Source organism: Salmo salar, chromosome ssa06, assembly GCF_905237065.1.
Source record: "Salmo salar chromosome ssa06, Ssal_v3.1, whole genome shotgun sequence".
NCBI classification, from domain to species: domain Eukaryota; kingdom Metazoa; phylum Chordata; class Actinopteri; order Salmoniformes; family Salmonidae; genus Salmo; species Salmo salar.
Genome location: NC_059447.1, coordinates 25,206,682 through 25,220,389, shown reverse-complemented (window position 1 = coordinate 25,220,389; position 13,708 = coordinate 25,206,682). Strand labels below are relative to the sequence as shown.

Genomic DNA, 13,708 nt, shown 5'->3' with positions numbered 1-13,708 from the left:
CTTGTGTCTCTGGTCTTGTGGTGTTCTACATCCTGTCCTCTGACTCACCCAAATATAATGTTATTATAAGTAGATCATAAATAAACTTTCATTAATTATCTTCTCACTCTCAATCACCTTCAACTATGGACGTTTTATTTTCGTCCTCTCTTGCCTGCTAAATAGTTTATAACGCTTTTAAAAACGTATCTGTGATTGGTCCGCTTTTTGAGCGCCTACACTCCTATTGGTTTATTATAGCGTCACTCACATTTGGCTAGTGCACTTGACCATATAAGCTCGCCTGCTCTGTTCTACTGCAGTCCGAAGCCAGCTAAGCATTCTTCCCGCTGTGAACATTTGCGGTTTGTGCAGTCAAGATGAGTGTAAGTACAACTTTTTGTATTTTATTGGTTTACAATGTCTGATATGTTAGTTCATTTGATTGTTATCTGAAAAGTAGCCCACATGCAGTGCAAGTTCATAACGGTTCATGTTGGCGCTATTAAACAGCTGTTGGGAACATAATGCGTCGATTTGAATAGCCTATGTGCTGTAGCCCAATATAATAGAGCAATGTCCTCTAACAATGCCCTTTTATAGTCAACCTTGTTGTCAATGCGTCTAAGAAGACTAATCAGACTTTTGGCATGCTAGATGGCTTGACTGTCTTGTTTAGGTTTTATTACATGGCATTTTTTATTGTTCTGCAGTGACTACAGATGAGAAGGGTGTCTCATTGCAATAGGATATGTAGTTTTATCATTGCAAAAGTTCATTTGATTCTCTCAGTGAATGATTTAAACTTATTGCAATTACTACTGATGGCAGAGGTTGTGGACATAGGGCAGGGTGGGGCAGGCATGTAGAAGAAGGACAGCAGTGATATGTTTTTGGGGGGGATAATAAGATCCATGTGTCTTCTAAATAGTTCTTTATACTCTTCAAACCTTCCATGTGATCTTTAGATATAGTGATCTAATCAGTATGTACTAGTAGGGTTTGAATGGGTTGAACTATGGGGGTGCTTGGTCCACCCTTAACAAATCAGGAAACCATAAGCATAAGTATAGGCTATCAATGTCTGCAACCCCAGGAGTGTTGATAAGATCGACTTTGGTCCGGACCACTATTTTTAGGGTGTGTAATTTGAACCCATATGTATTTAGTTGTGTGGGTACGGTACAGTTGGCTGGGTGGGAGTTATGTGGGTACAGTAGGCAGTGTGGGACAGACAGCCTCTGATCAGAGTATGATCATGAACAACATCACTGTGGGTTCAACCTGGGCCACCCCTACTGTTCCTGGACATTACAATCCACATTTAGCCATTAATATTACTTACTCCAGTCCCTCACTTTTAACAGGAACTGAAGGTGCAGCATTTTGTCTTGGACGTGACTAACAATGACTCTCTCCTTGGTCTTGTAATACACTCTCTGAGTTAACTGGCTGTGTGTGTGTTAACACTCTCTGAGTTAACTGGCTGTGTGTGTGCTAACACTCTCTGAGTTAACTGGCTGTGTGTGTGTTAACACTCTCTGAGTTAACTGGCTGTGTGTGTGTTAACACTCTCTGAGTTAACTGGCTGTGTGTGATAATAAAGGCTTTGTTTCACCTTTGCTATTTTGTGGTTACCATGGTAATCATAGATGTGTTGGGAGAGCAACAGGGTTAATTCTATTCAGATCTAAATGAATTAAAGTTACCGTAAACAGAGGTCAGAATAGATAGAGTAGCAGAGTGATGTTATATCCAGTGAGCCAGTATGATCTTCCCCAAGCGGAGCTATAGGATATACCTACAGTAAATGTCAGGTTAACAAGGGTTAGATTGGCTGTCATGTCCAGAGCTCAGTTGGTAGAGCATTGTGCTTGCAACTCCAAGGTTGTTGGTTTGATTCCCACAGGGGACCAGTGTGAAAATGTGTGCAGTTACTCTGGATAAGAGCATCTGATATTTAATAACTAGAATGTAAATGTCAGTCAGGTAAGCTTTATAGTAAGTAATGTATACAGCCAGGAGTTATCATGTGGATTTCCAAACTATGTATATCCATTCTACCCATCCTATTTCTGCATTGCCTGCAGCTGCAGCCCAGCTGTCCTGTGTCTCTCAAACAGTGTGGGGAGGTATGTCTCACACTGGGATGGGAACTGTAGTCTGAAGTAGCACTGGGCTGCATGTAGCCAAGTCCAGCTAGCGCCATAGATTTACATTGAGGGAGGACTAACACGGAAAGAATGCAACACTTCACAATCCCCCACTCTCTCTTTGAACTTTATACCGCTACCCCTATTTCTCATTTTTGTAACTCTTCTTTCTGTCTGTCGGTCCTCTCATCCAACCTCTACCCCTCCCTTTCTACTCCTCTCTCTTTATTTCTCTCTCCTCTACATTCTCTCTCTCTCTCTCTCTCTTGCCTTCTAGTCTGTGCCAACACTAAGAGCTTTAATGTTATATTATCCTGTTCTATGTCTGGATTGGGTGTCAATGGGTTTGTGTCTGGCTCTGGACTGTTAAAGGCCAGGTACTGTGTCCTACTGTATATGTCTTGTAAGCAATGATTAGGCACTTACTGTACGTTCAATGTTACACTGTAAGCAGTGTAAGTTCACACTCCTATCCCCCAGTGACGTACAAGAAGTGCATTCAAGGAAGAAAGTTAAAACACATATTAAGGGGTAATGTGTGACATTTTTTCTTGTCAACTGCCCACTGTGTTGCTGACAGAAACAAAACCGAAGTACAAATGTTGATGTCATTTCCCTTTGGTGAGTATCCTGTTTGATTATCTGCTGTTGCCCAGGGTTATACAGTATATTATCAACCTGGTCTTTAGCTAAACTGGCTAACTATGTCTTCTGTCAGAGAAGGAACAGGGTGTTGCCAAGTGGCAGAAATGCGTAACATTTACTACACACCACGGCCAATAGATGTCATGTGGAAAGAAGGGCAACAATAAGAGGTCTATATGCAGATCATTAAGAGAACTGTATATGTGCAGACAAACATCATCTAAACACCATTTCCCCTGCCACATGTAAAGATCACTCATTACTTTGATTCTGTGCCGTGCCCAACCTCCATTGGTCCCATGTTGGCTGCCCACCATAATATGGGCCCTGCGGAAAATGTGACTTCACTTCAGCCTTACTGAGTGTAACCCAGCCTTCCTTCCCCCATCATTTATGGACAGATTTAGCCTCCCCTTCCAAATTCCAAATCACTGAAGGGAAAATGGGAACGCTGTCCAGGACTGGGATTTATACAAATCTTTGGGCCGTTCCATAGATGGAAAACCTTTAATTGGAGACAGATGTTGTATTTGTTAGACTGATGGGGCTAGGATCAAAGTACAGGAAAGGGTTTAGCAAAGTGTAGCCATACTCTATTGCTCTCTACACCAGAGCTACGTAAAGACTCCACATCTACATTATACCCACTGAACATACACTGGTTGAATCAACGTTGTTCCACATCATTTTAATGTAGAATATACATTGAATTGACGTCTGTGCATTGTGAGTACTTACTATAACAATGGTTTTATAGAACCATCTTTGTTTCAGAAGTTATAGGCCATAACTTATGGCCAATTACGTATTAACTATCAGCTAATTGCACATTTTATGTTTTTCAATTGATGTATTTCTCTCTCTCTGTCTCTCCCTTCTCTCTCTCTATCCCTTCTCTTTCTCTCCCTCTCTCTCTCCCTTATTTCTCTCCCTCTCTCTCTGTCTCTCCCTTCTCTCTCTACAGGGTGTTGTGGTAAAGAACATGTCCTTCAAGTTGGGCCAGACCCTGACCATAACAGGGATCCCTAACTCTGAAGCAACACAGTGAGTAGCTAACCCAATTCAGACACAATTCATTGTCACTCCACTTCTCAGTCAGCAGACTAGAGACCTCATAGAGAAACTAGTCACTGTATCACGAGAATGATCAGTTCATATTCACAACATACATTATCAAACTACAATGAAAAAGTAGATTATAGCTATAAACTGTTTCTGTGTAATTATCAATCCAGATCCTCTTTCTCAGTAGGTTAAAGGATTTCCTTATCCCTTGTCTGTGTGCTCTCCTCTTCCTTTCCTGTAGTTTTGTCATCAACGTGGGCAACAGCGAGGATGACATCGCCTTGCACATGAACCCTCGCTTCGACGCCCACGGAGACACCCGGGCCGTGGTGTGTAACTCCTACCATGGAGGCAAGTGGTGTGAGGAGCACAGAGAGGGAGGATTCCCCTTCAACCAGGGAGAGGAGTTTAAGGTGAGAAATTACACTGTGGTGTGTGTGTGTGTGAGCACAGGTGGATATGTGTACGTTTTCAATTTAACCCATGCTGATGTGAATGTCTTCCTCTCTTCCCATGTGTGTAAGGGAGTTCTACTAGGGACCTCTGGTGGTAATGACTTGCAATCACTGCATCCCAAATACCTAAGCACTTCTTTGGATAAAAATGTGTAATTACTTCTGTCTCAGATAAATATCACTTTCACCAAGGAGCAGTTCCTAGTTTCGCTTCCCGACGGCTCTGAGATCCACTTCCCCAATCGCCAAGGAGACGAGAAGTATAAATACATGCACTTCGAGGGCGACGTCAGGATCCAGGGCGTCGAGATCAAGTAGACGAGTCAGAGTGGAGAAGAATCCTCCATTAGGCACTCAATTGGATCTTTAGCTTTCTTGTCCGGCTGCTCATTGGCTTTCCAGAGGTCACACACACACACACACACACACACACACACACGCCTTATTCTCTGTTTTTTACTCACTCACCATAGTTTTAAGTTAGTTTTAATGCTGCCATTCCTAACCAATGGATGGAGCCACTAACAAGTGAAACCTACAAGTAAAATATATATTTTACAGGAGCAGCACATTACAAGCTTGGAAGTGTTGAAATGTGAAAAGTTCCCTGGGAGTTAAATTCATTTCAATTGTTTTATTGAAGATAAATGTGTATTTCACTAATGTGGAACAATCATTCCAGATCATTCCAGAAGTGGTTTAAGAAAAGTGCAAAGTATTTGTTCATTAAAATGATATTTTTATGAACCATTTCAGATTGTATCTTCCTTTGTGAAAATGTGTGATTTTAATCAGCAGGTTTTCTTTTTGTAAATGTCTGTATAGCTATCAATGTTAGAGATAATTTATCCATAATAGCACTTTGGATAGGCTAGTATTCTTCAGTGACTTTATTACATGCATTACAAGATGTTAGGTTACAGATTCATTCATGCAGCCTAATTATTAATGAATTGAATGAGCGATGCAACTCCTTTGCAGTTACAGTTGAAGTCGGAAGTTTACATACACCTTAGCCAAATACATTTAAACTCAGTTTTTCACAATTCCAGAAATGTAATCCTTGTAAAAATTCCATGTCTTAGGTCAGTTAGGATCACCACTTTATTTTAAGAATGTGAAATGTCAGAATAATAGTAGAGAGAATGATTTATTTCAGCTTTTATTTCTTTCATCACATTCCCAGTGGGTCAGAAGTTTACATACACTCAATTAGTATTTGATAGCATTGCCTTTAAATTGTTTAACTTGGGTCAAACGTTTCGGGTAGCCTTCTACAAATTTTAGGAAGAGAGGGTCCAGATTGTCTAGCCCTGCTGATTGGTAGGGGTCCAGATTTTGCAGCTCTTTCAGAACATCAGCTATCGGGATTTGGGTGAAGGAGAAATGGGAGAGGCTTGGGCAAGTAGCAGTGAGGGGTGCAGGGCTGTTGACCGGGGTAGAGGTAGCCAGGTGGAAAGCATGGCCAGCCGTAGAAAAATGCTTATTGAAATTCTCAATTATCGCAGATTTATCGGTGGTGACAGTGTTTCCTAGCCTCAGTGCGGCAGGCAGCTGGGAGGAGGTGCTCTTATTCTCCATGGACTTTACAGTGTCCTTGTGAAGATGCTGGAGGAAACAGGTACAAAGTATCTATATCCACATTAAAACGAGTCCTATATCGACATAACCTGAAAGGCTGCTCAGCAAGGAAGAAGCCAATGCTCCAAAACCACCATAAAAAATCCAGACTACGGTTTGCAACTGCACATGGGGACGAAGATTGTACTTTTTGGAGAAATGTCCTCTGGTCTGATGAAACAAAAATAGAACTGTTTGGCCATAATGACCATTGTTATGTTTGGAGGAAAAAGGTGGAGGCTTGCAAGCCGAAGAACACTATCCCAACCGTGAAGCACAGGGGTGGCAGCATCATGTTATGGGGGTGCTTTGCTTCAGGAGGGACTTGTTCTCCGCCCACTTCATTTTATGGATAAAGAATCTTCCATGAAAGATAAACAAATTAACAATGAAAGTTAAATCAGGGTCCAAATCATTTGGATCAAAAATAAAACATCATATCAGAGTCTCTCAGGTTAACATTAATAGTTGTTTATTTTCAAATAAAATCTTACTCACTCCAAAATCTTCTGACATAAGAACTGTGCCAAAATAAATGGTCAGGAGTCTCTGGGTCACAACCACAAAATACACATTTGTTATCAGTAGCTAATTTGAATCTGTGTATAATAAAGGTATTTTTTTATTTAACCAGGCAAGTCAGTTTTGAACAAAGTTTTACTTACAATGACAGCCTACCAGGGAACAGTGGGTTAACTGCCTTTTTCAGGGGAAGAACAACAGATTTTTAGTACCTTGTCAGCTCAGGGATTTGATCCAGCAACCTTTCAGTTACTGGCCCAATGCTCTAACCGCTAAGCAACCTACCGCCCGGTAGAGTCTATGAATGAGTTTGTATGATACAATATTTGCCAGACAACAACGAGACTATGTTCCAGTTCACTTGTCTTAGGGCTGCATAGCAGAGGGAATAGTAACATCTTGACATAGTTTTCTTATATACATGTAATAGTAGTTATAGTTTAAAATGTACATTTCTTCTAGCTGTTTTGAGGCTACAAAATCCTCAACAGTTGCACTTGGAGTAATGTTATTTTCTCCTAAAAGAAGAATAGCACCTTTAGGGACAGCTCTAACAACTATTAGAAACTCCTCAGGAGTGAATGTAACATTGTGTGTTCTCATAAATTCTGGATAATCATATTGTTGTCCATCAATCATTTTTTAACCCAAATAATGCTGTTGTCAAACCAGTTCTGGTGTGTTGTGTTTTATATCTTTATTATTCCAGATTGTATATCTATGTTGGGAAAAAATATGTTTGTACATGAGGTTCCAAGTTAGAAGTACCTGTTTATGAAAGTTAGCAAGCTTAATAGGCATCCATGTCAAAGTTTGGATTATATTCCAAATGCAATTCTTATTTCTCAAACAGTTTTGTAGCCATTTGATCTTAAAGATTATATTGTTGGTTTTAAAATCCAGAGCATTCAACCCTCCCTCACTTTGGGTGCTACATATTACCGCTTTTCTTAAATAATGAGATTTATTCCTCCATATGAAGTTAAATAATTTAGTATCAACCATTTTAGTTACTGACAGAGGAACATCCAAGGCAATGGAGGTATGAACTAATCTGGACAGCCCTTCAGATTTTGACAAAAGTACAGAAGTACACATCCAGATTAAGAAAGAGTTAAATCTCTTTCCAATGTTCTCTACAATAGGAGAGACATTTAAGTTGGCCCTTTCTTTCTGATCTTTGCTAACTTTAATACCAAGATATGTGATGACATCTTTTACAGGGATATTATTTTTTTAATTGAACCTTCATTTAACTAGGCAAGTCAGTTAAGAACAAATTCTTATTTACAATGACGGCCTACCCCGGCCAAACACTAACCCGGACAACGCTGGGCCAATTGTGCACCGCCCTATGGAACTCCGAATCCAACTCCAACTCCCAAGGCCGGTTATGATACATCCTCAAATTGAATCAGGGTCTGTAGTGACACCTCTAGCACTGAAATGCAGTGCCTTAGACGGCTGCACCACTCGGGAGCCCCGATATTACATACTGAGTTTAAGTCACATCTTTTCAACGCAAATAATTCACATTTCCTAATATTCAGAGATAAACTAGATACATGTGAGAAGGCATTAATACAGTCTCTTGTAGGAAGTAAAAGTCTGCATTAAACTATTTGCAATATATGAAAATAGCCTTACGTTTGTGTAAATTATGAATACCCCTGACGTTAATTTAACAAAGAGATAAAGAGACAAACTTCAACCAACATCCTTGGTATGCTAATGTAGGCTTTTCCAAAGGATATGTAACTCAAAAGGATTTCCGTCCCATTATTAACCCCTCCAACAAAAAACTAAGAAATACTGGTCATAAAGTTACCAAATTATTCTTACTCCCACAAGGGGGAGACATTGTGTAGACCTTACAATAAGCAGTTATTCACCCATAGTTAGTGTTTGGTTTACCAGTTCTCAAGTCAGCCTTTTCTCATTCAAGTGTTTGTGTAAATTGTTTACAATAAAAGGCTGTTTTTCACCTGGCAAATAGGCAGTGTTTAGGCCAACCAGTTCTGTCCGAGTTAGACTTTGTCTCTTTCTCAAATGTTCTGATTTGGCCGCATTTCTTTCCCATCGATGATCACTCTTGTACTGACAAAAAATTACGTTTTCCCTGCCTTTCGAGCTGCAGCTGCCATCAGCCACAGTTTCTCCTGTGTCACTTTCACCACTGACGTCAGATCCTCTGTGAACCTTAATTTTTGCTTGATGAGGAACTCACAGCTCTTTGCTCGTCTCCAGAGAAGATCCCGTGTAGATCTGTTGGTGAACCTGATGATGGTTGTCCTCGGTCTCTTGTCTTGATCCTTGAGTCTTCCCAAACAATGAACGATGTCTACATTTTCCTGAAGTTTGGCTTTTGATTCGGGAATGACAGCTTCACAGATGTCAACAACTCTGCATTTGATGTCCTCACCCGCCTGCTCTGGAATTCCATGGAGCCTCAGGTTTCACCAGGGCTGGAATCTCTCCGCCTTGTTCACCTTTTGCTCGAGTTCAGCCACCTTCTTTTCATTTTCCCGTCAGATAACTTCCATTTTCTTCATGTCACTTTTGAAGGTTTTCACTTCAGAGATAAAGTCAACAGATTTTTTTATGGCCTCAATTTTCATCGTATTCACCCTAACCATGTCCTCCAAGCCAATTGCCCTTTCATCTATATTTGCTGTCAAAAGCATCACAATATTCTTGTGCATCTCAAGAAGTGACACACCCTCTTGTCCTCTCATCTTTTTCCCCTTGGGTTGAACTGGAGTGTCGGGGTCGTAAGCTGGGGACTGGATGGGTGCAACTTGTCAGCATTGTTGTCCGTGCTCACCAAATTTTCATCAACCACAGCAGTATGTTCCCCCACAGATACATTCTGAAGAGGAATACCCAAAACCATACCATCTTTTGCTGGTAATTGCTAATCTGATGATTTCTCAATTTCTTTTGGTTGTGGTCGTGGAAGTTTCCATGTAGACAAGCTAGTTTTTGAGCTAGCTAGTGTTGTCGCTAACTTAATAGTTTAAGAGGTGAATAACTTGCAGAGAGTAATCAATTACTTTGGTAAACAAACAAAGGGGTTTTATGGGCTTAGAAATGAGCAATTGGTCATATTTGGGTGAGGAAATCCAACAATACCTTGAGCTATCAAAAAAGCGCATCTGCACTGACTGCCATCTTGCTCGCGCCCAGTGTCACCCTCATGTTGGTGATAGCAGGCTAAGTAGTGCTAGGTAGCTTTTTTTTGTTTTGTAAGGACTGCAACGCAGATCTTGTATTCGTTGAAGAAACACATTCATGCAAAGAGGACAATAATTATTGGAAAAATCAGTGGGGCAGTGACATTTTTTGGCCCACGGGACTAATCATTCAGCTGGGGTTGCAATTTTAGCACACAATTTCAAAGGGAAATTTTTGTTTACTCAAATGGACTCCAATGGACATTGGCTAGTAGCGGTCATCAACCACATGGACAGATTATTTGTGTTGTGTAATGTATATGGATACTGTTCTAGTCCTCCAAATAACTTACTTCTAGAGGAAATTGAAGAAATTCTTAAAAGTGTTCTGAGAAAATATCCATCCAGTCAGATTATAGTTGGTGGAGATTTTAATATGGTTTATTATAATGAGACTGATAGATTGCCTCATAGGCCTAACATTGGTGTGAAGAAGTTGGTGAATTTCTGCCAAAACCTGGACTTAATTGACATATGGAGAGTAAAAAACCCTGGAGAGATACAATACACATGGAGTAATAGAGATCGTTCCTTACAATCAAGAATTGATTTGTGGGTGATAACCTCTAGTCTTGAGCCCAACACTGTAGGGGTAAAAATACTGCCTGCAGTCCTGATGGATCATAAAGTCATATGGTTGACTGTAAGAATGTGCAGTAATGATGGTAAGAAATACTCTGGTGGTTGCTGGAAATTAAATAACTCATTGTTATTGCATGATGATTTAAAAAAATGTGATTAAGAATCTAATTTCTGTTTACTGGAGTTTAGCTACATCTAATGCAGAATATGGGAAATATTGGGAACTGCTGAAATTTAAAATCCACTCAGCCTGTATTACTTATGGAAAACGGCTTGCTTTAAGAAGGAGATGTGAGGTAGCTGAACTCTCTAAAACAATTGCCGATATCACAGAGATTGAGCATCTTGATCTTAATGAGAAAGCTAAATTTAATGATTTACAGAATCAACTAGATACATTGTATGAGGAAAAGGCTAGAGGAGCTTTCATACGATCCAGAAAACAATGGCTTGAAAAAGGTGAAAAGAACAGTAGATACTTTTTTAATTTGGAGAAGATGAGAGGGGAACTCAACACACTTCGGAAACTTAAGATTAATGGGGTTACCACTGAGGATAGAGAGTTGTTATCAGACTTTACCACTAAGTTTTATGAGAATCTTTACTCCTTAGATAACCATTTGAGTAACTCTAAGGACCTCCTTGATTCTATAGAGAATGTTAATTCGGTTAGTGAAGAACTCAATCAGTCTTGTTGCCAAGATGTATCCATTATGGACATCCAGTACGGGGTTGCTCAGTTAAAAAATAACAAATCTCCAGGTTGTGATGGATTAACCTCTGAATTTTACAGAACATTCTTTGAAGAAATAGCACCTTTTTTACTTGAAACCTTTAAGAAGGCTATAGAGAAGGGAGAACTACCTGCCTCTCTGAAGCAAGGGGTTATTACTCTTATACCTAAACCACACAAGGATCTCCTAAGTATTGATAATTGGCGTCCAATCACACTCCTAAATAACGACTACAAAATTATAGCCTTAATCTTTGCAAAAAGGTTAAAGTCTTGCTTAAATGATCTGACTGATGAATGTCAATCAGGGTTTATGAAAGCGCGCCATATATCTAATAATCTGAGGCTGGTGTTAGACTTGGTTGAGTATTGTGCTCTATTAGATGAGTTCCCTGTTATCCTATTTTTGGATTTTCAGAAAGCATTTGATACAGTAAGTCACAATTTTATCTTTGATTGTCTTAATAAGTATTTGAAATTTGGTCGTTTTTTTGTTGATGCTATTAGAACTCTGTATAATGGTGGCAATAGCTGTATCAAACTCTGTCATGGAACATCCTCGAGGTTTAACATTTACAAAGGAATACGACAAGGTTGTCCAATTTCACCTTTTTTTATTTTTGTTAGTATCTCAAATGTTATGCTCATTAGTTCATAAAAGTCCATTTGAAGGCACGCCAACTGGCGGATGACACCTCACTTTTTTTGAAAAATGTGTCTCAAGCTAGATTAGCATTGGATATCGTGAAGCAGTTCTCCAAAATCTCAGGTTTGGCATTAAATCTTTCCAAATGTGAGATGTTTGTTTTGAATGGAGCTGTCAATCCAGCAGATTGTAACATCTCTGAAAAAGATACTGTAACCTACCTTGGTGTAAAGATCACCAAAAATCTTAAGGCTATGAATGATCTTAAGTTGAACCCTGTAACTGAATCTGTCAAAAAAAATTATCCTCATGGATAGGGAGGGATTTAAGTCTTCAAGGAAGGGTGCTTTTATCCAAAGCTGAGGGGCTATCTTGTGCATGCTATCTTTTTTCATCTATTGATATTCCCAAATCCACTTGCTGTACCTTAGATAGGCTTTTGAACAACTTCATATGGAAAAACAAGCCACATAAGATAATAAGAGATGTTATCACCAACAGGGTTTGTGATGGCGGTCTAAATGTCTTAGATTTCACTCTCTTCAATCAGATATCAAGTCAACTGGATTAAAAGATACATAAAAAATCCTCATAGTTTCTGGAATATTATACCTCATTTTGTTTTTCAGAAGCTCGGAGGGCTTCATTTTTTACTACAATGTCCATATATTGTGGGTAAACTTCCTGTGAAACTGGCAGATTTTCACAAGCAGGCTTTAATGTGCTGGGCTTTGTTGTATAAACACAACTTTTCACCTCATAAATGTTTTATATGGAACAATGGGTGGATATTATATAGAAACAAGATGTTATTTAACCATAAATGGTTCTCGAAAAACATTGTCCTTGTCAGCCAATTAGTTAATATTAGTGGGAATCTATTTACACGGAGAGAATTTATGGAAAGATACAACTTTGAGATTTCAAGCAAGGAATATGACACTGTTATTAAAGCTATACCTAGTGGGATAAAAACTTTACTTCAGAATAATGCTTATTTTGGAATATCTCCGATTGTAAGCGATATTCAGGTGAATGGCATTGGTCTACTAGATACGAGGAAGTCTATTCCCTCTGCGATATTTTGTTGGGCTTCATCGTTTGATGTAAACTGGCGCGGTGCTTGGCTCACTCCACACACATTTATGGTGACCAATAAAGTAAAGGAGATCTCCTTTAAGATAATCCATAGATTCTATCCGCGTAATAGCTTGATTTCTAAATATACTGCTCAAAAAAATAAAGGGAACACTTAAACAAAACATCTGAGATCTGAATGAAAGAAATAATCTTATTAAATACTTATTTCTTTACATAGTTGAATGTGCTGACAACAAAATCACACTAAAATAATCAATGGAAATCCAATTTATCAACCCATGGAGGTCTGGATTTGGAGTCACACTCAAAATTAAAGTGGAAAACCACACTACAGGCTGATCCAACTTTGATGTAATGTCCTTAAAACAAGTAAAAATGAGGCTCAGTAGTGTGTGTGACCTCCACGTGCCTGTATGACCTCCCTACAACGCCTGGGCATGCTCCTGATGAGGTGGCGGATGGTCTCCTGAGGGATCTCCTCCCAAACCTGGACTAAAGCATCCGCCAACTCCTGGACAGTCTGTGGTGCAACGTGGCGTTGGTGGATGGAGCGAGACATGATGTCCCAGATGTGCTCAATTGGATTCAGGTCTGGGGAATGGGCGGGCCAGTCCATAGCATCAATGCCTTCCTCTTGCAGGAACTGCTGACACACTCCAGCCACATGAGGTCAGGTATTGTCTTGCATTAGGAGGAACCCAGGGCCAACCGCACCAGCATATGGTCTCACAAGGGGTCTGAGGATCTCATCTCGGTACCTAATGGCAGTCAGGCTACCTCTGGCGAGCACATGGAGGGCTGTGCGGCCCCCCAAAGAAATGCCACCCCACACCATGACTGACCCACCGCCAAACCGGTCATGCTGGAGGATGTTGCAGGCAGCAGAACGTTCTCCACGGCGTCTCCAGACTCTGTCACGTCTGTCACGTGCTCAGTGTGAACCCGCTTTCATCTGTGAAGAGCACAGGGCGTCA

General features: G+C 40.0%; 1 protein-coding gene across 1 annotated transcript; it reads left to right on the top strand.

Moving 5' to 3' along the window:
• The first annotated feature begins 295 nt into the window (after positions 1-295).
• On the top strand, positions 296-5,046 carry leg (Beta-galactoside-binding lectin). The gene is given in 4 exon segments (NM_001141159.2): positions 296-365; positions 3,742-3,821; positions 4,084-4,255; positions 4,469-5,046. Coding segments are annotated over 4 exon segments (405 nt in total). The 5' UTR covers positions 296-359; the 3' UTR covers positions 4,616-5,046.
• Positions 5,047-13,708: the final 8,662 nt, after the last annotated feature.